Source organism: Coturnix japonica, chromosome 23, assembly GCF_054131305.1.
Source record: "Coturnix japonica strain WE chromosome 23, WE-NBRP24, whole genome shotgun sequence".
Taxonomy (NCBI): Eukaryota; Metazoa; Chordata; class Aves; order Galliformes; family Phasianidae; genus Coturnix; species Coturnix japonica.
Genome location: NC_140685.1, coordinates 3,501,147 through 3,526,457, shown reverse-complemented (window position 1 = coordinate 3,526,457; position 25,311 = coordinate 3,501,147). Strand labels below are relative to the sequence as shown.

Genomic DNA, 25,311 nt, shown 5'->3' with positions numbered 1-25,311 from the left:
TTCAAGTATGTCCTTCTTTAATCATACTGAGTAAATCCAAACGATAAACATTCACTGGCCTCTTCAACCAGGCAGGCCGTCTAGACCACACGGAAATCCACACTGACAACTTGATAATTTTCCATTGAAGGTTTTTTAATTCCACTGCAGAAAGTGAAATAAAACATACAACTGTACAACACATATTTCCTTTGTAAAACCAAAACCAAGGGCTGTGAAAAAACACACAACTGTTCTGCTTCTGAATTAAAGTGAGAGGGGAAAAAAAAGCAACAAAGAAATGCAAGTTTAAGAAGCTGAATTTATGGTGCACCCTTTTTCTCTGGCAATTGAAAGACCTATATGGGAGGATGTATTTGGTGACCTTGAGCACGTGAATAACACATTCCATCAGTATAAAATTAATTAAAATCTTCCTGTGAGAACTCAAATTAACATGACTAGGCCAGAAATACTGCAGGTCAAATAAGAAGACATGTTTATATTTCTTCTTAAGCAGTCAACAATCCTCTAACAGTGAATAAACCTGAAATAACAGAAGACTGAAACGTTACTTAGAATCTAATGCAAGTATGTTCTCTTTAAATAAACATGTTTTTATAGATGTATGTGTATGTTTGAGCATCAATGAACACAGAAATTCAGATCAATGAATTTTTGGTATAACCCTCTTGCAGTGCTAAAGCAAACTGAATGCTTATAGCAAAAATGACCACCAAAGAGCTGACAAACTAACACCATGATAAAATGCAACTGGTAGATAAAATAGCCACAGATAACTTGAAGAGGAGGAAAACTAACTGTGAAATGTATTAGCATAACGAGTGAATTCTATTGTCATCATGACCAAGATTTTCTGTGAGTACAATAAGCACAATTTGTTAAGTATCTTCACGTTTTCTAATTCACTGGTGGGAAAAAGGCCTCAGTAGTTTAGAAATGAAATCTGTAACAACAGCTACAGCAACGAAACTCCATAATAGCTATTAGTCAAACAGCTGCCACTTCATACTAGAATAGGCTGATCAAATTCTGACAGTTCTGAGCTCTGTAACCTTTTTTCCCCCCACATTTCTTCCCAATTTGTTGTCCTCGCAAATCTGTGTTGAGAGACATAACACAAGCAGCTTGACTCCAGCTGGAATGGCAGGGGAGACCATTTCCCTGGAGCCAGTACTCCCAAAGACGCATAAGTGAAATGAGTGCACAAGGAGAGACAATATTTTTCACCACCTATATGAGATGTATGCAGACTATTGATACAGCCTATTTCTTTCCACATCCATCTACACCAAGCTTGCAATTATTGCTGTATCTGAAGGTCAATTCTTTGGCATTACCGCAGTGCGTTCCAAACGGCTGATGTCAACATTCCTCCCTATGGAGCCTGACACTGCATTGGTAACTGAAATGAAGAAGGTAGGTGGCGTGTAGAAGCAGAGCTATTAAACAGCTGGCAACATCTGTGTTTTGGCTATGATCACAACGTTCTCTGACTACGGTCAAAATATTGAGCAACTTTCAGACTTGTAGCAGTTTCCACATGAGTTTTATTTCCTCTGACCTGTTTTCAGCAAACAATGGTCGCCACAAGGAAAAACAGTACAAAAAACACTGAAGTCAATTGTTTATTATTTCTTTGTACCAAAATTAGGCTCCTGGTAGCTCAGAATGACTTTTATTTTGAAGCCTCTAGCTCTACAGCAGTTATAGAAATGTGAAACACAAAGGCTTGGTACTTTCTTCAGTGCTTATCCATATTGGAATACATAAAATTCTCAATCAAATCACTTTGAGTAAGTCCTAATTATCTGAAACAAACTTAGAATAATCTTGCAGAAATTCAAAACTACTGCTGATTGGATTTCGTAACAGATGTAATAGATTCCTGTCCTGCACGGCCAGTCAGCAAGTAGAAAAAAAAACAACACAGCAGCATAAAGGTGAGTACTGTACAAACACCATAAGGCAAATAAATTAGGAATTCTGACGAGATTCATAGAAATCATTTAAATAATTTCATTTTCTAGCTTACTATTAATGATCTGCAAACAACAACTACATCTATCTGGACTGAAAAGAAAGAACTAGCAAAAATTTACCTCTGTAAATTATTTTAGACAATTTTGAGACAAAAGATCAAAAGCTCCAGGGGACAAGAATACAGAGCTGATTTCTCACTTGTGCATACACAGATTGCAACTAACTTCCAACAACATAAGTACATACACAACCCATCCTGGGTACTTCCTACAACACTCCATGCAATGTGGTCTCTGCCAAATCCTGGAGTGCCTGAACTTTGCAAATCAAAGTTAAGGTCTATTTTTTCCTCATATTACATATAAAACAGTCTCAGCAACATATAGCATAGGAAAGTTAAATCTGTGGAACCATCCGTGCAAATTAAACTGGTGCTGGGAACTGTGCCTACCTGAAGCAAAACAAAAAGATAGGGATACAGAGTTTATTCATATTAACAAACTTGCCATCACTTAAAATACTCCATGGCAAAATTTATAGTACCCACACGTTTTTACTATTTGGAGAATCAGGTAATCAAAAACAGATCAGTGGATTTCACACTCTTATTTCCTCACAATAATTTGTTTACAAAGCAGACACTGACACTCAGCACTGAATACAAAGCACTTCTTTTTGATGTGCTCAAACCTGACCCAAACACCCATTGATTCACATAAGTCATTCTGAGTCCCATGTGTTCAATGCATGCTCAGTTTTTGTTTTCTGACAAACCAGTATGTATCAAATGCAGCATCTCAAAGCTCAACTCTTCATAAAGTGGTATACAAACATTAAGTATGCTGCGTAAAACACTACCAATGAGAAACCAGGACAAACTCAAACACTTTAAAAAAGAAAACTGAGCAGATAAACATAGTAATAGTTTAATAAAAGAAAAAATACAAGTGAGAAAAACCAACAGCAAAACCTGTTAAACCTCTTAAAAGACAAGAAACTTCTGCCACATTGCCTTGAGTCAAAAGAAACACAGCAGTGATTAGCCATATCTTGAAGTAGTACATTGATTAATTCACAAAATTTCAACAATCAAAAAAGCCTTTCTACCCAGCTGGTACAACAAACAGAGCCTGAAAGAGTACCCAAATTAAAACCTGTGTGGTTATAAGGCTGTGGAATTTGCATCCCTGCTCTCATGAAAAAGATCATGACACTTTCTAACGGGCAAAGTCAATCATAATGTTAACTCATAGTCTATCTGAAAACCTACACTTCCAGCAACCATTCCCTCCTAAACCACAATCAATTCAGAGGAAAGAATTAATCTTCAGGTGAAATTACATGAGATCAGTGAGCCTTAAAGGTCTTGCTCTTCTTGCCTGATCCAAGCCACACGGCACCGCTCCTCAGATCAGCTATGCATATTTGTGAAACCCTTCACTGCATATCATACTGCATAAAGTCAGATAGTTATCTGCAGGTGAGTGAACTGAATGGGTTCACTGAAGGAGCCCAACAAAGGATGGGGAAAAAAATATATTCAAGATGGGAGGCAAGGCATCTCCAATTCTGTACCAAAACCCCAGCAGATTAGCTCTTAGTTTCTCATCTATGCCACTTTCTAAAGCATATGAGAAAGCAAAAATCCTAAAAACACCTAAATAGCAACTTTACACAACTCTGCACACAACTTCTTGTGAAATCCCATAGAATCAAACAATGATATAAGGCTTCCTACACTTTGGAAGACAACGGTAGGGTTACAAATGTATTTAACACCCAAACACCTTTCAAGAGCTTGTATTTATGGCAAACCAACCGATACACTACAAAGAATGAAAGAATATTATTGAGAAAATGGAATTAAATAAAATGAATTAACTTACTGAATCCAGAAAGCAGAGATAGGTTCCTGAGCTTTGCATTATTGCTTGATTTTTAGCAAATCCAACTGTTGAGAAAACAAATATAAAATTATGTGGCTTTGGATTTTTTATTTTATTTTAATTACTGCAGTTCTGAACAGGTTACAGAAAACAAGAAAATCAGTATTAGGAAAAATATGATTTTTTTTTTTTTCCCCATATTAAAACCAGGTAACATTAAAATAGCTAAATATATACTCATTTCAGTATTACTCTCTGTGTGGTTATCAACCACATGTGTTAAAATCCTACCAATAAGCAGAATTAGACTTTTACTACCCCTCCCAACATAGACAATAAATAATATTTATCTTGATGAGCCCAGATACCCAGATCTCATACCCAGTACTGCTGAAAAAGAAGGCTGAGTATACAGGTGCTCAAATCTGATCGTAACAAACAGAAGATAAAGTTCTGTTCCATGTTGCATACTTTGTATGTAACAAGCAAATACAAAAACTTGAGTATATGTAATACCGTTGAGGGTGTGGTTTTTTTTTTTTTTAATTCTTTAATGGGAAAACTAGAAAGATAAAGCTTGAAAGTCTCACCACCACTCAGAGTGGGGTAATTTTAAACATTATCACTTCTAAAATGCCCGATTTTTGCATTTGAAAAAGAGTCAGTCTTATGTAAATTATATGATACAGCTTCAAATTTGCTCAGGAAACAAATTTAGCTGGGCTCAAAGGTTCAATTAATTTAATTCACGAGCTCCTTGGCTATTTTGCTGAGTTAACTGAGAAAAAGACTTATTACTGCATTGCTTACTGCTTCAAAGGAACATTATATCAACTGCCAACACAACCATAGCGATAAAGGCTCTTCCTTATAACTGTTTTATTCTTAAGTACTTTGATTATTTTAATCCTCACCTTGTGGAGACTACTTAGTCACTTTAACTTCTCTATAGGTTTCTTGGATTGATATCTTACAGTGTACTTAGAAATAACCTTTTATACACGTATGAATACTTAATACTTATATACAGTTACTCTCATTCTCTTTTCTTTTGGCAGAAAAAAAGGCAGCTGGCAAAGTCAGAACCCAACACAACAGCAGTGCTGAGCCCTGGCACCAGCACTTTTAGCAGGAAACAACTGATGCAAGTTAGCAGGTTTGAACATGCCAAGCAACAGAAACCCTATTACTGCAGAGGATCTTATTAAAGAAAAAGTACAGGATATAACTAAATTTGCTCAACGTCAATCAATACTCGGATATACCATTAACAGCTGTAAAGCAGCCTGGATTTCCATCTCTATCCTGCATTTCAAAATACCCCATCATTTCAACTGTCCTCAGGATAAATACTAATGAATTGCTCTGAATCAATTAAAAAAAGTGAAGGAGACTCAAAGACAACCACAAGGTGACAACTGTGAGAGCTGTCTGAAATACCCCAGATCTTCTAATCAAACAAAATAATGACATATTAAATATACATTGTGAGAAAAAGTTAGAAAGAAAAGTTATTATTAAGATAAGGACAGAAGTTGCCCTAAAGCTTTTCTCACACTAGATGGTAACTTTTAGGGAAGGAGAAGAAAATGTGCATATTGTAAAGATTCTTAAAATGAGCTGTTTGGCCCCCTGTAGAAGAAACCAGATATTAAAAAGTGTTCTCCACAATGAACTCTATGTTTGGCATGAGGGAAAGAATTTCTTTAATATTACTCTACTGAAGAAAATCAAATGTTTGTGCCAGGTCTCTGAGTTTTGTAAGGCCTGCTTACTTGGTGAAAAGAGCCTGTTACCATGGTTACAACCGTAAAAACTTAAGCCTCAGTGAGATATTAACATTCCTTACTCTTGGAAAGAAAAAGGTTTCCTTTTTTTTTAGGCAAGTGACCCTTTCTTTTTTCCTCCGTCCCCCCTTTTCTTTTACATGTTCGAAAAGAATCAGAAATAAATCCTAATCTTGTGTAAATAGTTGAAGATGTGAAGCCTGACTAGTACATTGTTTCTGTAGTAAAGCATCTTCTATTAAAGGAAAGACTCCTTACAGTTGTAACTAGCCCTTAACATAATAAAAGTAAATCACTGAAAGCAAACAAATACTATGGATTTCAAGTAACCTGCTCCTAAAATGTAACAACCAAGAAGAAAAGATGTCCTCATTCTAATGGTGACCTGAGGTTGACTTCCACATGAATAAGCCTGGTTTTTTTTGTTTTTTAAATAAAAAAATAAAAAAGCATTTCATACTATTATTTAAAACTGTGCTCACAGCTGTGCCCTCCCCCCACCCTACGATTTCTTAAAGACTTGTTCAGGTTTTGGCTGTGCTAACACTGGCAAATACGTGTTAAAACGAAAACTAATCTGACATCTCTTTTTAATGGCACGGGATCGTCATTGTAGTTCACAACTCCAACTTCGTTTCAGTCCAAAGGTGAACTGACTTCAGAGTATTGCCAGAAATTACTGTCAACATATCACACTAGGAAAACTGACAAGTAGATCACACACATTACTAATGAATTAATTTGGAACAAGAACTAGAGATAGAAAATATTTTGTTAAATTTGAAAATATGTAACAAAAGGTGTTAACAAAAGCACTGCTACCAGCTTCCCTACATACCATAATTAACAGCCTTCTGTATTATTCTTTGACTTTTCTGCTGAAAAAAATCACAGCCTGCTTAGCTTTTTAGATCACCAGCTCCCCTCTGCCCCTTCATAAAACCAACTGCTGGTTTATCTTCCAATTCTAACAAAAAGAGAGTGAGATTTAAAATAAAAAATACAAAAGTTTCACAGTTCATATCCCACCATCTGTATATTCATTCTACAGCAAAGTACTTCATAATTCAACTCGATGGTTATTTACAGGCCAATTGCAAAACTCCACAATTGGCTTGGATTGTGAATTTAACCCTGTTTTAAATCAGCAGTTTTGCAATGGCAACAGTAGAAACCCTCAATCTTCACATTATGTAACACAGCCGCCATGAATAAAGTCTATAACTTGTAATTAAATTGCCTTGCTTGTAGTGATGGGTGTATAACCTCGAAAAGGGGAAGATTGTTCAAGTGGTTCGGAATCAGGATTGAGATTCAAAAAGAAAAGAAACTTTTCCATGTAACTTTGCTCTTTGGGTCCTTTATTTCACATTTTTAGGGCCAGTTCTACAATCCTGAAGAATATTTACTTTTTAAATGGCTTTTAAAGAGATCTTGTCTGTCTTTTTTTTCTTAAAACACATCCTTTGAAGACAAATCAGATATCAGAAAGCCACAGTAAAGCTGTAAGCATTAACAACATTGTGTACACTACAATTAAACAAAATTCTTTCGCTGAGTAGAGCACAAGTATCAAGCCAAGTTCTTCTTTCCTGGACATATAAACAAATCCTACAAAGCCAAAAAACAACGGGGCCAAATTCTAAATTAGAATAAGCTTTTGAACATGGAAATCTGGAAAGAAATGTGGTGGTATTTTTTCCCCCCATCACAATGCAAATGGGCTACCAAGATACTTTTCAAAGTAAAAAACAGATGTCTACCATAACCACATACCTCTCAAAAAAAGTCATTTACAAAAGAAGACACTGCTATGTTACATACCTCCTCGAGGCTGAGCTGAATCATTACTACCAACAATTACTGGAACACCAGCATCTTCCAACTTAATCTTCCATTTTGCAATGATTTCAGCTGAACCATCCTAGGAAAAAACAATAACACAGATGCAGCCATTCTAACTTGCGTGGTAAACCAACCATAATCCAAAGTAAAAACTCCTATCGCAGACAATACTTATTTAGCCAGTATTTTAAGCAGGGTCTGAGACGTACCTTACTGGCATCATTAAAGATTGACAGCTCCATGGTTTGTTTAAAATCCTGTTCCCAAACTGACTTTAAGCATTCATCCAGCCAACATTCGCTGTTGTGAACAGGCACAATGACTGACTACAAGAAAACAGACAACACAAAATGTTAGTAAGTACTATAATTTTTAATCTATTTACAGTACAAGAACATTCATTTAAAAACGGGAAGTGCCAGATCTTTGTAAAACTAAGTGCATCTTAAGAATACAGAAGTAGGCTAGGGACCCTTGTTTTCAATAGACACGAAAGTAGAACACACGTTTATATCAAACTTCACCTTTTTTGAGTTCTGCAAGATGACTTTTAGTAAATCTTTAAGGAAACAGTACAACTGCTCAACCAAAAATGCTAAAAAAACAACTGTAACGCCACACTAATTTGTTTCTAGTATCATTTCATAAAACACCTTTCAGTTCTGCCTTACATTAATATACTTTACTCATCAACTTTTTGTTAAACTTACTGTCTAACTGTGATGCTTACACATGCAGCCTGTATCTTTGGGCTCTAGCCAAGGTTTTGAATATGGCTCTATCTAAAACTGTTATCAAACACACCAGAAGATGACTTATGACCTACTTCCTTCGTCTACCATTTCAACCACAGGTTTTCCTCTTACAGCCTCTGTTGTTTCAGCCACATACTCGTGAAATGCGAAAACCTACCTGAAATAACTTTAAAATTGGTTAGAAATCATAGATGAGGGATTCCTCTGTCACAGTACTCATCATTATTCTCACCTTTAACCCCCAAAATGTTTCTGTATCTCAAAATACAATATCTCACATTCACAGCACGCAAGTCCTAAGAAATTAATCTCAGTAATCACACACCAGCTCTGTTTGTAAAGGGAGAGTCCAAACTGGTACCTGTTAAGGCAGCTTATAATAGATGGGGAACTTAAGGCACAGGGCATGAGTAACTTGTCAGAAGTCTCATGGGACATTTTAAGTTCCTAGAAACAGAACTCAAACCCCTTATCGTGCAGTGCATAACCAGAAATGCAAAGCTTGAAGGAAGAGAGGATTAGTTCCTATTGTGAGCACGTGAAAATCTTCAAAAAGAAAACTAGAAGAGTAACTAAATGGACTTGTCAAAGATTTCCTCTGTGTACCAATAAACACACATTGTGAAACACATGCAAATGTATCACTAAGCAGATACACCTTGTGCAAATTTGGCTCTGTTGGGTGTTTGTTTCTTTGCATTCACAGCGTAGGATGTACACAGATTCAGTATTCATATATTACCTTGTACAATGATTAATATAAAAAACATAAACAGCAAAATAAAGAAAACCTGTAGCACTTTAAACCCTGATCTGTGACAGGATGCTGTAACAGGAAAAAGGGGGATTTAAGCAGAGGGAAAGCTACCTGAACTGTTTAAACAAAGAATTTATTTGATCTCTGTTGTAAAGAGATAAACAAAGCAGTTAAAGAAATAAGTAACTTCTGAGATTAGTATATCAAGACTTCAAAACCAGGCATTTCTGAGGTGCCGAAGCAAGATATTCCAAGTACCCAGGTTTTCAATATTCCTTATGTCTAGACAGCAATTAGAATAAGTCCCTAAATGTTAACATTAATCAACCTACCTTATTCATTCAGAACAAAAAGTATTCCTCATCTTTTTCCAATGCAGTTTTGGACATCCAGAATAATCATTTTCCTATTTAACTCAGTAAAAATTTGGCCTTGCAACAAGATAAATATCCTGATCACAGGAAAAATGCAACTTATTTGTAAGCTTTTTTTTTTTTTTTTGTGGTGAGCTCCTGATTTTACTCAGGGGAGATCAGCAGTCAGATTTACCAGAGGATTTACCATGTTAGAAGCTTTCTGTGTAGCTTGAACCAAAAACAGCATTTAACGGCAGCACTGAGGGAGTAACCCACCAACATGTGATGTCACCAAGATGCTCTGACCTCAGCACAGCACCTCAAAACAGGCCAGCACGTTCTTGATCACTGTGACTAAGTTCTACTTTCACATGACTACCATCACAAGAAGCCAGATGCTTGTCACAACAGGGTGCAGGGCTGAACTGAGTACCCATAAGCTGGCCTCTACCACTGCGTGGCCAGAACACACCAGTCTCCTTGGCTTATTTAAAGAGGAATAAGCCTCAACTAAGAGGCTACATCTCACAAGTGCAGATTAGCAGGACAAAGTCAGCTGACAGTAAGCTCATGAGATCTTGTCGAGTTGCTCTGTCTCAAGATGAGGTCAACATCAGCTCCATCACCGCTAATGTATCACAGTGTGCAGTCTGTCACTGCCCTGCTGAGCCAATCCCTGACATCCAGCATCACGGAGATCTGGAACAGTTCTCCCCTCACCTCTCAAATCCTATCCTACAGTTTTAATTAACAACTATTTCCCACTCGCAGCCCAAATTATCATTCAAGTGCTCCTTGCAGCAACCACTTCTATATTTGAAAACTACAGAATTAGAAATACACATCATGCACTTTCAAACCATTTTAAACCAACACAGAGACATGCATTGCAAATAAGTAGCATCTTTTTCTGTGTCAAAATCATCCTCTCCTTTACCTGAGATTGATTTATAGCAACATCCAACAGAGAAGCCCTTCATGGCCTACAGATAAAGCACAGTTAAAATACAGAATGATGAACCAGATCTGGATTTAAGCATTGTGACACTAGAATGAAGCCTGAAGCTATTCCAGGCATTTTTAGTATAGTAGTTCTGCCCTGACTAAGCTGCAGACTGTAATTCTTGGCTCCTGTGCTAAATAAGTTTTGATCTATGGTAAAAATGGCAATGCTGGACAGTTAATGGATACTTCATCCCCCTCCCTTCTACAAATGTATTACTCAACAAAAACATCCTTCCTTCCATTCTCAGCTACACTACAGAAAAACAACTCAACTGCAAGACTGAAATGGAGAAACTTGAGCTTAAAATAATAGTAAGAAGTGTCAGATATCGAGCAATGGAATGTCCTATGCCCAAGAAATCTCTTATTTCTGGCATTACCTCCATCCTTCTTTAGTGAGAATTCCAAGTGAAATGATGCTTTTGGTTTCAGCACATTTCAGTTCATACTGGCTCCTACCTCTGCACCCGGGTGGGGAAAATGAATTCAAATAATCATTTAAACACCACTGAGGATTTTACATTAGTCTGAATGCTACCCTGCAACAAAGCTTGTGAATCAGTTGTTGTCCCAAACCATTCTAACACTTGAGGTCGTTGGCAGAAACCTACCAGTTCTATCACATCTCACAAGTTATCTCTCAAGTTATATAGAGCCTAGAAAGATTTTCAGACCAGCAAGGGATCTGAGTTTCTATGAAGCTCCCCATTTCCACCTGCCTAACTGTCTATGCTACTTTGCTTTCCAGTACAAGAATGTTTGCTTCACTAAATACAAACATAAACTGCTGCCAAACCATACCAGTGGTACATATATAAATTTGGGCAGGGGTTGACATTGCATAATGGGTTTGTTCAGCCTGGAGAAGGCCAAGGGGAGACCTGACAGCAGTACACAGAGAGAGCTCATAGTAAGCAGGAATGAAATCAACTTCCTACAGGGGTAGACAGCAATAGGACAAGGGAGAATGGCTTTAAAGTACAAGAGGGGAGACTTAGGTTTAATGCGAGGAGGAAATCCTTAACTCGTGAGGTCCCAGCATTGCCCACAGCTGTGTGCCCCATCCCTGGAGGTGCCTGAGGACATGGATGGGCCGTGGGCAGCCCATGGCAGGGGCTGAAGTCCACACAACCGAACACACTCAGCTCCTCGCTCCCACAGGCCCCAGCCCAAATGAAAGACAATAAAACATCCAACACACACGACCTGCCCTCGCAGCACCTCCACCATTACTCAGCACAACTCAACACGACGCTTCCCTCCCGCCCGGATCCCGCTCCGCCCTCCGGACACGTCGTACCACCTGCACGGCGCCGGGGGGGCTCCCTGCGGCCCTCTCCGCCTCCGCCATGGCCGCCTCCGCCCCTCAGGCCGCCCCTTTTCACTTCAGGACCCGCCCCGCTCCCTCACGCCCTTCCCGTTGACAGCAGCGGGGAGAGGCGGTTCGGAGAGGCCGGAAGAGCCGTGTTGGGGCGGTGCTGCGGTCGGGCCCGGTTTAAAGCCTCACATCGTCGGGATGGTTCGGCCCAGCGTGGATCTATAGCCGCTAATTAATCAGTGTGCCCGCAGTTTCCCACACGTCCCGTTCATATTTGTTCCGGTTAGCACATCCTCATGCTTTAAACAGCCCTGTTTTCCATGTTGTTATTTCCTAATCTCCTTAAAACGCGTGCATTTTTTCACTGGCAATGATTATTATCATCAATCATTTGCTTAGTGAAGCTGTTGTCGTGCAACCACTCACAACTAAAAAGGACCGCAGGACGAGGCCCTGCACAACAACCTATTCAGGATGATTAAAACACAAAGCAATCCTTGTTGAGCAAAAACCCTGAGATTAGCCGTGTTTATCTGGAGAGCCTGTTACACAGCCAGACAATTCGAGGAGCAAACACAGCACAGCTATCTTAAAATGTTTGCTGGCACACCAGGCTGAGAACTGAGGAGGTGAGGATGGCAGCCAAGCGGTAATTCACCCCGGGAATCTATTTGGAATTATCTGCACAGCTTCTCTCCATCCAGCCTGGGTTTAATCTCTCAGCGAACAGCATTGCTAAGTGCCATCAGTTATTCTGGCGACAGAGACTGCTAGCATGTCTACGTTGCCTGCATGCTTTGCCTTATCTAACAAAGTTAGCATTGCTTTACCGACACTGAACCACACAGAAGCTCACTCAGACCAATGCCTGATGATACAAAGCAGCCTACAAGACACACAGAGAACCCCTCGCTTCCTTCCCCCAAGGAAAGAGAACCAATCAAAACCACTTTCAAAGTTACATTCTGTAGCTGACCACAGAGCACAGCTAAATGCATTTATTTCAAATGGGATTTTTCATTTTGGAGTCTCCTGGACAGAGTTTTAATGGCCCATGAACACACAAAAACCATTCAGTGGGACTTGATTCCAACCTCAGCACCCAGCTTCCCCCAGAGACTGCTCTGAGCTTCCAAAACTGATCAGTTGATTTTCATAGAGCATCACAACCAAGTGACAAGGAATGAGATGCAGTATTCTTGTTTACAGCACTGTTGAGCAGAACAAGGACTCCAGAAGCAAATTGTGGTAGTCCTACTGTCCTGAGATGAGATCACCTTTGCCATTGCTGACAAGAGCTGTCCTGTTCCCAAAGGTCTCACTCCAGTAACAGAGATTCCTCAACATCTTCACATGTCTTCCATTCCTTACCATCTTCACCCACTGAATTTCTTAATACCTACCGTAGATCTTGCTGTGATATCTAAGTCCCCTACAGCCTAGGGGTTAACAACTTTTCCACTTAGCAAAGAGATCCTGATACCTGATAGCTCTCAGATTTAGAGCTGGTTTTATTGCCTAATATTTTCCCTTTTATTGCACACAACTTCTTGCTGATCATCCCTATACCCTGAATAAGAGCTGCAGTTCCTATGGTACAGTTCCTCTGTTTAAGCCTTCTATTAGCAGAGGCTCAACTATTCTTCCCTTAAAAAAGATCCTTCATTTCTCTTCCTTTAATGGATGCAGCACTTCAATCACATCTTAGACCAGAGGCAAAAACAGTGTAAAAAAAAAAAAAGATAATTGCTTTTGTTCTGCAAAAGTACACCTAATGCATAACCAAATACATGCAACCAATACAAATGAGGAGACCGGTAACCTGCTAGAACTAAGCCTAAAATACCTTAAACAAACTTAACACTAAAAGACACAGCCAAACATCCCCAAAAATCTACCCCTCACCTCCTAAGAAGGACTAGCAACCCCCTCCCTCCTTAAGGGTCCTCTGATAGCCCTCTCCTGAGTGTTTTTATCCCCTGCAGCTGTGTGCCTTCTCAGCTGCTCTCACTAATGCCTCTGTTAACCCCTCCTTTGCCTGTTAGGGCTTGCACACTCCATCCCAAACTGACTTTCTTCCTCTAACCCACATGCAGGAAACAAGTTTGTCTGCAGCCACACTTAAGTGTTCCACAAATCAGCTCCATTCCCCCTGCCCTCTTCTATAGGTTACGTGCAACTGGTTCCTTCAGGCTTTCCTTGCTGGTGGTGTTTTAGCTCTGTTTATTCTCATCTCTCTTCTGAACTCTGGGCACTTCACATCTCAGCAGAGGACGCCCCGAGCTCCCGCTGTGCTGCGGCAGTGCTGAGCAGAGCAGGATTACTGCACGTCTTGCAGCCCTACTCCTGTTTGCACAGCTTAGTGCAGTGTTTGCCTTTTTCACAGTGGCTTGACACTGTTGACTCCTAATCAGCTTGTGATCTATTATATCCCCTAGATCTTTTTCTGCATGAGGGAAACAGTGTTTTAGCAGTTTTATTCCAGGCAGCCACATGAGAAGAAAATGACTTGAAGTAGTGTGAGTGAGATTATCTGCTTTGTGCTTCAATGCCAGAATTGTTTACTGGTTTCCAATTAGTTACACATGTACGCTGTGTTAAGGGAGTTGCACAAGAGTTACTAATGCCTTCCTTTGGCCTTCACCTCCTTTATTACTAGTGGGGACTGGTACCTAACAGTTGCTTGGGCCAATTTCCCTGTGTACTCAAGATTTCAGATGCTCTGCTGGAATTGCAGGGTTAATTACTTGAAAGAAACCATCTTCTAATTTGGACGTATAGAATTTGAATTGCCTCTCTGAAAAGTGCTGTTGCTGTCTAAAGAGGAGCTGCTGTGTGATATGTTGCTCTCTCTGAAACGTTTGCTGTCGTTATAGAGGATATTGCTGTTGATTGTTTCTGTTTTTCAAATGAGTCAACCTGGAGAAGCCTGTGGTTGTTTTTATGAGTTGGCAAATGTCACAAATATTCTGTTAACACCAGCCCTGGACTCAGATACCTCAATGTGGAACTGGAAGGATCCCATTCATTTCAGTACAAGTCCACACCTCCAAACATGTGTTCTTCTTGACCACCACCAGTCGTCTGCTCCTCGTGCTCTTCCATTTCTTGTCCTCTCACCCATTTGGAGGACCACGCTGTAACTTAGGGAAGGTTTCCTTTGTTCTGTTGGAGCTGCTGTAGTGGGCACACCTCTTTGGTGGATGTGGTTGCATGACATTGAGGCTGGACTTGCTTTACCCCCTTGCAGATAGATGAGGGTAAGGGATGGAGCAGTTTTTTGCCTTGTGCTTCAATAACTGGGCAGCCTTATGCAAAGTTAAAGTTATTTTCGCTGTCTTTCCTGGAAGGAGGGCTTTAATACAATGCTACACTTATAACAAATACATTAAAAGGAACATCTTGACGTTTAACTGGTGAAACTTGCTGTTTGGCAGAGCCCACTGGTAGGCAGCCAACTGTGGTATAACCACCTCGGTTAATACGGTTTGGTTTTGTTATTAAGTAACCAATGTGAAACCCAGTAAAGTAATAATGATATTTCCTTACTTACCGAAAAAGTTTTGTAAGTCAGTTGTTTGGGGGAAGATGTTATTTACAAGAGATAGCCAGATGGAGATAATGAAAATAGGCCCCAGTTAGCTTTGAAATCCCATTTTCCTAATCTTGATGAGTTCCTGAGCACCACGAGTGATAACCCTTGAGAATCAAAGCTTCCACTTGAAGAAGAGTAAACCTTTAGAAGGTTCAGCTTAGGTTCTTGGCTTTTCAAAGCCGTACCTCTCTTTGATCTTTGTGCTGACTGAAGTGTGAAGCACTTATGAAATACAGTTATGTCAGAGAGCCGACGATAATAGGTGGAATTGTATATTTCCCAAGGATTCACTGCTGAATTCATATTGTCCACACTGAGGATTCTGTTAAACTCCAATACCTTTGGGAGGTTAAACTTCTTTTTATATAAGTACAGGAAGCATCTGACATTTTAAGATGGGAAAATGCTTAAAGAAATAAATCATACCCCTACAAAGGAATGTATACGGAGCAGGAACTGAGACGTGTATAATATGCAGAGATCCACAAGACAATGATTAGATGCACGTCTTTGTATGACATACAGACAGGAAGGGGAAAGAATAATGTTTTGAATGATGGATTAGCCAAAGGCCTCTGAAGAAAAGCTTATTGAATTGTGCAGCTCTAGAGAACGTGGCAACATTAACTTCATACATCTTCATCAGAAACAGATTTCAGTAGGTTTTCTAAATCTTTATACTTCCCTATAAAATACATATCTTATTATATCACATTATATCATATCTTATAACTTCTTACATGAATCTTACTGTGCTAATCTACTCTGAAAAACTGGTCTAAAAATACAGTTTATTGTCACTAATTCCATGCTAGCTTTGTTTAACTTTCAAGCAAGGAATATTTTTCCATGTTCCTGTTAATGCCAATTCTTCAGACTCACCCTGTGTTATGAAATTCAATGTTCTCTCACATCCATGCATCTTCAGTAAAACAGATTTTACAGCTTCACTGGAGTTAATAATTCAGCTGATAATACAAAGGCTATTTGAGTGAGCGGCTCACGCCCTTACAGCTGTATTGGCTCTGCGTTGTAAAAGAGTAGTAAAGATGTAATTCTTGTCAGAAAATTGACCAGATGTGAGCAGAACAAAGACAGGAAACTGTTCTCTTTCACTGAAGAACTGTTACCCCATTTCTGTGTGCTTTCTATTCTGAATATAACTAGTCTCAAGGCCAGGGATGCCTTTGAGCTGTCTGATAAATGTGCTGCTAACCTGGGGGACACCGTGCTCTATAAGGCAAGAGGCCAACAAGCTGTGCAAGGGGTGTCCGTGATGCCTTGTTCCTATCTCTTCCAACAGTGCACTGCTGCTGGGCTGTGGGAGGGATGGAGGCCCAGCCTGGGGTGCAGTCAGTGCGATGCTGATGGCAGTGACACTCCTCTTGGGCCACTGAGCCCAATGGGAGGAAGTGTGGGAGTGGGACACGGCCGGCTCTCGTGGCTTTTCTTGGGCTTCAGAGTGCTGGGAAGAAGCTGTGGCCCCGTGCAGCACTGGGGACTGTGGGAGCTGCCAGCACTGTGAGATGTGAGAAAGGACAGAAAGGTCAGCAGCCCTTTAGGCTTCAGCAGATCTGGCTGTATAATAATCCTTGTAAAGGACGTTATCAACTCACAAACATTTTGTGTGAATAAACTGCAAATTGTTTCAAGTATGAATCTTTTTCCTTTCTTTTTTTTAAGATAGGGTTGTGACATCTTCTGTGGCAGAGCTGCAAATGGAATTTGGCTATCAAAACTGTTTTAGGATAGGCCTGTGGGGACTGCATTGTTGTGTTAGCAGGATATAAGAGATGACAGTAAATTATTTCATTGTGTGGAGGCTCCCTGGTAACATCATCCTGATGCCATTAGGGCCTGCAATAAACCACCATACACAAAGACTCTGCTTCTCCCTCTCTGTGACAAAATACTTTCTCATCTACTTCTGCTGAATACTCTTATTCTTTCCATAATCAACCCATCTACTTCACTTCTATTTAACTTTCCCTTCCTAAGTAAGATACTTCTTTTTTTTTCCTCTCTACTGCAAGACAGAGAAATTTAATTGCGCCGCCAGCGAAGCCAAGATCCTCATTTTGACTTCTAATGAAATAAACTAAAAATAACATTTTGCTAACGTTGTTCCTTGTGCTGCATCCAATGCTCTGCATGTGGAGATGCAGCTTCAGGGTGTACAGGTGTTTGGACCCAAGATGAACATCCTGCAGATATTCAAATACTGGGACATCTATAAATGCACACAGAACGTTTAATTTTGTTTTAAAACCTGTAAAACTGTATTTGGTAGCGTCTTCATGTTGGATTCTCGCATTATTAGGCAACCAAAAACCCACGTGTCTGCTGTGGTTATTATGCACGTAAACTTGAACTTTGGCATTTCATACTGTTGCAGAACCTTGGTATGTGCATTCCTTTATCTTCCTTCCATCCCTGCAGTTGCTCTTCATTACTGTCAATGCTTATTAGTTAGAAAATGACATTCCAATTTGTTTGGGCCAATTAACTGGTTGGAGGGAGCAGGGATCCCTGCTCACTGCATACCACCATCTACTGATTGACTAAATAAAGCTGCTCCCTGATGCACTGCTTAAAGAAGCAAATCCTCGTTTCTCAGTTGACCAACTTGCAAAAACTCTTCAGTTTTTTTGTGTCTTCCACTCTGGTAGGACAATTAAAGGGGAAAAGACATTGTGTAACCAGTTCAATGAGAACTACTGTGTGAATTATGGCTGTAATTGCTTCATGTGCGTTTTCATGCATTTAGGATGCTGCCTTCCTAAATGTGAGGGAAGAAGAATACCAGCAGAGGAAACAGTCCTTGTGTTGCTTCAATATTGTGGCTTGCAGCCTGTCTGAAAGCATAACAAAGACTTGATTGTGCAAGTGCCCAGCTGATCCAACAAGCAATGAATAAGTGAGCAATGGTCAACAGTGAAGGAGTGGATATCACAGAGGGCAATTCAAAAAGGTTACAGTGCTGTGAAGTGAGGGAGGCATGAAATGAAATAGAACCACAAATATCATGGACCGTTTGGGTTAGCTCTGCTTCTTTTTTTCCTCTTGAAACTGCTCATCCTTTTTGGATAAAACTGTGAGAAAAAAAGAGGTCTGTTAAGTGGCAGGAGATGAAACTCCCAATGCAGAAGAAAGTAATCTCTTTCTTGTAGCCTGAAAGAGGGAAACTTAAAAATAGCAGCTGATCTGAGTGATGAATGAGATCTCCAGAGTTCTGCTTAGAAGACTTGTTGGCTGGAGATAGATCACTGCAGGGGAAAAGAGACACAGACTGTCAGACCTGTGTGTGTTCAAGCATTTAGATGCCCGTAAGGCCCAAGCTGGCCTTGTGAGGTTAAGGAAGATTTGTACCTAGCAGGAGATTTCCTGCAGCTCTTCCTGGGCTCGTGAAATCAGCAGCAGCTTCCTTTTCCTTCAAAGCCTCACACGAGTCTTTTTGCTCCTGAATAGATTTGATCGTATTTTCAGCCAGAATCCTGTCTGAGAAAGCAGCAGACATAGAAACATATTTCCTCCCTGCTGTCTTAATATACTTTGAGTGCTCCCATCTGAAATCACCAAGCAAGGAACTGCAGAACTGATAGTCAAATACCGCTTCCAAAAGCATTCAAAGAAGGAAAATGTGCTTGACTATGGCATAGTCTAAAAGTAAGATGGATTCTGGCATCATGGTGTTTCTGACTCAAGGTACCTTCTAATTCCCTAGTCATTGCACTTCAGTTTTCATTAGAGGTGATAGCTTGTCATTGTCCTTGGGCCATTCCAAATTAAGACCTTTTAGCCTCAACAAAGCCTGGCACCACAACTTCAGGCTTTCAGATTGTTTTGTCTTTGCCACTCTCACAAAAATAAATGGCTGTGGAACCACAGATTTGTGTCAGTTGACTTTCAGAACCGCCCATCAACTAAATAAAGAATACAGATTAATGACTTTCAGAGGGCCACGTAAACAGCTGGGTACAGGGTTTGACAGAGAACTGAACTCGCCTCATCCTCAGCCTCCTACTTATCACTGGGATAACTCTGCGGTCAGCTTTGCAGGCTCTTAAATAACAGTGTAATCTGACCTAATAAAGCCTCTGTAGCCAAAACATGCCTTGAACCAAGGAAAGGGCCACCCCCACCCCTCCTCAAAGGAAGCGCAGCATCTCTTCCAGTGCACGCACTGCTTGTTATCTGGAAACGCTGCAAAATATGAATGTTGTCTTCTCAGCTTCAGGCCTCTGGAGGAGGCTCCTCACTGCTGAGCTGGGTGGTGTGAAAGGAACATGGGCTGCCTGGCCCTTTGCCCCCTCCTTCTGATGCTTCTGCCCTGCAAACACTGCCACAGAGCAGCACAAAGGACTCTACTTTGTGAAGTGGCCACAGACCCGATTTGGTGATCTGAGCCATTGTTTTTCCTTAAGCAAATATGTAATAATGTAGGAATTTATGGATTACTCTGACAATCCCTGATCTGCTTTAATCAGAATTAGAGGTATTTCTCCCAGAACGTCACTGATAGGAGCATTACACAGGCAGATTCTATGCATACAGAGAGATCTTTCAGCTTTTCCTCTCTGCTAATGCTACAGCACTTACTAAGAAGTAAATCACTCATTTAGTGAGCGATTGGGTTTAAAAAGAAGGGAAAATCCGGGTGCTGTTAATAACAACAGTGCAAAGCTCACTGAAAAGCAAAACCAGAAGAACCGCTGATTTATCTGGAGAGAAGTTTGTCATATTAAAACTACCCCATGGGCCGAATGTGGCTCAGAGAGAGTGCTCGAAACATTGCTCTGCTCGGATCTGAGGTGGAGCTGCTGCTCAAAATGGAGCATGAAATCTGCAAATGATGAAGCTGAATTATTTACCTTGCAAGTTCATCCTGTCTGCAAAAAAATATTCTCTTCCGGTAACCCAGCAACGAATAAACAGCGCACAATTATTTTTTTACACAATTTGTAGGAGCGTTGCATTGAGATGCATGTCCGTGTCTTTATTTCATGGCGGGCATGCAGCAAACACCACCACATGTGTCTGTTTATCCTGGCAAGCAGTGGGTTTGTTTGGTGTCAGTCTGAGCTCTGAAGCTGAAGGGAAAACATATTTTTGTTTTCAGGCCACTGTTACAAATATTCTCTGTCGCTTTGTTTCTGTTACAAGGGGCTCCTATCAGATCCTCTTGCTGTGTGTTGGAAAGCCCAGAACAAGCTTGAGGCTGAGCTTGCACGTTGCAGAGCACACAGGAGGGGAGCAGGAGAAAATGAAAAGCAGAGCTGGCCAAGAGGATATGATGGAGATAAATATCAGCTCCACCAGTGGCATAAATTGCTTTTTCTAAAGCAGGAAATTAATGTTCATTAGATGTTCGAAATAAACAATCGTTCCTCTTGAAGAAGCGCACAGATTAAACGCGCAGTTTCGGAGCCCCTTTTGGCCGGCGTTTTGGATACCTGGGTTATTGTGAAATGAAAAGAAAACACTGATTCTTGCAGGGCTATCCCCAAAACAACGAAATGCTGAGGCCTCTTTTAGAGGTCTTTTGGTTTTGACTTCAGCTTTATCCGGTCTCAGGCATGAGAGCATGAGTTAATGCCGCAGCCCCGAGGAGTCTCCGGGCTTAGGCACTAAATCCTCCGCCTGGGTCCCCGGGTCCTGAGACAGCGCTGCTGTGTGGGATGGCGAATGATCTCCGTTTCTTTGTCTTCTTTTGTGCTTCGTGTCACCTTTTTGATCCTCTCAATAGGCTGCGATTCCCTCGGTTGCTTTTCAGTTTGATGTGCGAAGAGCGAAACGGCGAATTCCTGTCTGCCTGGGCTGTGCTGCTTAACAGTTCAAGGTGTTTGGAGAGTGGAAAACGGAGGAGAAAAGCACAGGAACCACCGCTACCCCGGCCTGAGGGAAGTGCTGCTTTGGGAAATGCCCCTTTGCAGAACGACCCTCTCCCACCTGGCCTGGCTCTGCCTGCGCCCTCACATTCAAACCTCAAACCCTGCAGTGGTGTGAGTGTCTCTGCTTTCCCTGCTCCGTATCCTTGAGATGAAAATAAGGACCATGGGGAGAAAGGGGCGTTCATCTGCCAGCACCTGGAGGTGTAGGAATGTACAATCTGCACTCATAATATCGGCCAAACTATGGATTTGTCCTGAATGTCTCTAAGAGTTCAAACTAAATGAACTGCTGCCTGCAGGGGTAGCATCACTGCTTTCACCTTCTCGGGTGCACTGAGAGCCAAACTGTAGGTACACCTACTGCTTCGGCCACATCACAAGTCTGGGCATCTCCACTTCTTTCTTCCTTTATTTTAATGTTATGTCTTGTAATTACCATATCCATATATATATATATATATACACTTTTTTTTTTTTTTTTTTTTTTTTCCCCAGAGGTTTTCTGTTTATCAGACAATCAGGCACTGAAAACACCAAAGTCTCACTTCTGTACCTGCAGCAACACCCATTGATTTGGGTGGGAGCTGCCTGTGCTGCTGCTGCAGACATCCCAGGGGACTGGGAGCTGCAGAGCTGCCAAGGGAGAGGGGCTGCTTTGCTCCCTGCCCCCTCCTCTGATGCTTCTGCATTGCTGCCTGGCTCCACATCGACACTCTTGCATCACAAATCCCACTGTCCTGTGGCTTATTTCAGTCATACAGTTAACACTGGCTCCTTCTATGACATTGTTCTTATTTTTCTTTGCTTTCTATTACACTCCATTTTTTTCCATTAAAAGCAAACAAGCACATCAAAACTAAGAAAAGCTGTGAGGAACAGAGATTTAGGAGTAGCAGGAACTGTGCTCAGCTGTAGGTAATAACAGAGGTAAGCAGGAACAAGGAGGGTGCAGTTATGGATGAGTGTACTCCCAGTACTAACTTTAACTTCATGAGAGCAATAGCTCTGCCCCCCCTCACTGCACACACACATTTCCCACTGCCTATTCTGCTGCTGAACCTCTCTCTCTTTCATTATTCTGCTTACTCCTCTCTGTCCACTGGATTCACCTTACAAATGGTATTTATTTAATATTGCTTCTGTATTAATTGTTTCTCATCCTCTCTGTGACTTGTTTGAATCCTTCTACAGCTTTCCTCCCTTCTGCTTTGCCATGCGTGCTGTTCAGCTCTGACTTTGCCTTCCCAGAGATCACCCTCCTTCTCCTCCTACCCCTCCTCCTTTAAAGGCTCAGATTTCCCTTCCTGTGGCCAGCGAGGGGCTGTGGGGTTGCACAGAACCTCATCCACCTCCCACAAGCTGAGGAACATGAAAATAAATCAGCTGCCTGGGAGCAGCAGAATGTGGGGATGCACATCAGAACCTACACAGGGACCGGTGAGGCTCTCCAGGAACTTCTATGAATTCAGGACAGTGATGCAGGGTGAGACTTCAACAGATTAGGTCTGCCCCGCTGTTTAAACCAGCACTGCACATTCATCTGGGATGTGCTTAACCCCAGTCTCACATCTGAAAGTGCCTTCAGCTTGTTCCTGACTTGGCAGGAGAGCTCTGCCCCTAACACCATACATCTAAACGCAGTTGTGCTTTGAGGAAGATGTAAATCCAGACCTGAGCTTGAGCCCATCTCTAATCACCACTCGATTTTTTGTGCACATCTGACTATAAAGCAAAGATACCCCCCTCCATGAGCAGGTTCTGCTGTTCCTCGGGTCCTTTAAAATCCCCCCCAGCTTTGCCTGGATCTGTGACAAGAAAACGCTCAAAGAGAACTTGGAAGCGAATGGCCTCAGTGGCTGCACAGAGCCTCATCTGTAGAGCTGCTCCTTGAGGAGGTGATGGAGCTTTAGTGGGGTCTGAGTGTTTGAGTGCATGGAATTGCTTCCAGAACCTGTGCCGCCAGTTCTGCAGCCATACAACCTTAGGCCAGCCTAATAACTCAGCAACTTCTGCTTTCGGGGCAGCGTGAAGCCTTCATTGCAGAGGATTTATGTTTCCTTGTGATATTATACAATATTTCCAACCCAGATTTCACTGAAGTTTCGCTCTTCCTGAATTGTAAATGAAAATAAATAAATTCCTGTTCGGAGTGTTCTCCCTTGAAAAGATGTTTGCTTTTCACAGCTCAAACAGAAAACAGCTCAGTGCATCCAAAAGCTGCCTCACCCTTTGAGCGTGTTCCCAGATCTCAGCCAAGAGCACTACTATGGAATAGCTGTGAGTAGCCGGAAGAGCATTGTGGGGATTGAGATGCAAATGAGCGAACCGAGCAGCCCCTTCTGCAGAGGTTCCCTATCTCCTTCTGCCCCTCACTTCGGAACTGGGGGAGGCTTAACCTGGGAGCTGCCCGCAGCCACGGGCTCCGCAGCCTCCAGCCTCTGCTGGGCTCGTTTTTAAGTCACCTCAACGTCGGCCTGATATCAGCATCACGAAGGCACGGAGACGACAACGCTTCCAAAGCCCCCGTGTTGTCATTACTGCCCCGTTGCCCCCAGAACTAAAGACCTCAGATCGGCTGAAACGTGGGGTGAAGGGAAGCCAAAGGCTCTGCAGAATAGCGCTCTCTATTTCAGAGCCTGAAAAGTTCCCGGTTTTCGGGCAGTTTCCAAAGTTCCGATGTAATGTGAGCGGCTGCCCGGGCACTTGTTTGTTTTACCAAACGCAGAGTTGGAGAGCTGAGGAGGGAATCGGATCCGAGGGGCTGGGGTGGGGGCTGGGGGGGCAGCATGCAGAGGGTTGGACACATAAACACACCGAGGAATAAAGCAATATGGGGTTTTCTCTGTATGCTTTTCTTTCCAGCGGCGGGGCAGGAAGCAAAACAATCCAACAAAACCCCCTTCTAAAGAAATAATCGAGGCTCGGAGCCCTGTAGCCGTGTGGCCGCACATGAGAACGGGGCGTTTTGCATGTCGCATGTTGTCATCGCGTCCCTTCGTGCTAATTGAGTGTTTACATGCATTGCATCGTTCGACGTAATTACTGCGATTATGTTCATGCTTCACGAGCAACAGGACACTGCTACCTGTGATTTACAAAACAATAACAACAACCAAAAACCCGACGTGAAAAGCTGAGCCCGCAAACGGAAAGGGATACGGTGCTGAGGATGCCGCCCTGCTGCAGCAGCAGGCAGGGAGCGCTCCGAGCTGCACCATCCGCCTACGTGTTATACAAGGCACTAAGGAGGGTAACACCAAACTGTGAGCCCGCTGTATGTGTTTAATGCTCATCCGTGAACTCTCACCCAGAAAAAGCCCCTCAGTGCCCTGCCCCGAGCAGTGACAGACACTTGAAAGAACAACGGGACGCTGAGAAACGCAGTGATCTGGAAGTGCGTTAACCCCTCTTCTATCTGTGGGTGTGTAACATCATCCTCACCCCCGCTGAAAAGAACGAGTGCTGTCTGTGTGCTGCGGGATCTCCCCCACATTTAGTCCTCCCCACCCCCCTTTCTTGTCTTGGGAAGTGCGGTTATGGGGCTCTCCCACCCTGGAAAGCATTTCTATGCTGCTGGTGTCCCGTAGGAGGGGGGATTTAAGCATCCCAAGTCGACTATGGATTAAACACGGACATTAAACAAGACACGGTGGTATCCAGAGCGGTCATTAAGGAGAGCTCACACATATGATCGACTCTTAAGTGTTTCCTGCCAAGTGGCGACACAAGAAGGTTCCAGCAAAACGATCAGCCCATATCGTCGAGGAAAGCTGGAGAGCTGCTGGGGGCCGAGGTGCGTGATGCGCTTCTGGCACCGCAGGGACGTGACGGAGGGAGCGCAGCCCCTTTGCCAGCGGGTCCTGCGGGGTCAGCCGAGGCCGGAGCTCATGGGGAGAGGCGGGCGGAGCACCGGGCAGTGCCGGGCACCTGCGCTGCGCCTTAATGTGCCCGAGGCGCAGCGGCAGCTCCCGATCCGGCGCCGCGTTTTGCTCGAGCAGCGAGTGCCGGCCCCGCCGAAGGAGGAGGGAGGGAGGGAGGTGGCGGGGGGAGGAGGAGGAGCTGAGCCTTCTCGGGGAGGCCGGCCCGCTCCCGCCCCTCAGCTGGGAGCCCGCAGCCGAGCCGCTGCAAACTTC

The 25,311-nt window shown here is 42.3% G+C and overlaps 1 protein-coding gene across 12 annotated transcripts in view; it reads right to left on the bottom strand.

Annotated features, from left to right (window-relative positions):
- Positions 1 to 11,740, bottom strand: part of QTGAL (queuosine-tRNA galactosyltransferase) — a 98,126-nt gene extending 86,386 nt beyond the window's left edge. For 7 of the 12 annotated variants that reach the window (XR_014936753.1, XR_014936752.1, XR_014936756.1 and 4 more), the window contains exons 1-4: positions 11,675 to 11,740; positions 7,711 to 7,827; positions 7,481 to 7,580; positions 3,870 to 3,934 (exon numbers count right to left, since the gene is read on the bottom strand). Coding sequence is in view for 5 of the 12 variants with exons in the window: in XM_015879843.3 (XP_015735329.2) it covers positions 3,870 to 3,934; positions 7,481 to 7,580; positions 7,711 to 7,827; positions 11,675 to 11,725 (333 nt within the window). In the remaining 7 variants the exon portion in view is untranslated. Of the gene's footprint in view, positions 1 to 3,869; positions 3,935 to 7,480; positions 7,581 to 7,710; positions 7,828 to 11,580 lie in introns of all 12 variants that reach the window. The other 5 variants (XR_014936755.1, XR_014936754.1, XM_015879844.3 and 2 more) reach the window with 2 other exon arrangements.
- Between the last annotated feature and the right edge of the window lie 13,571 nt (positions 11,741 to 25,311).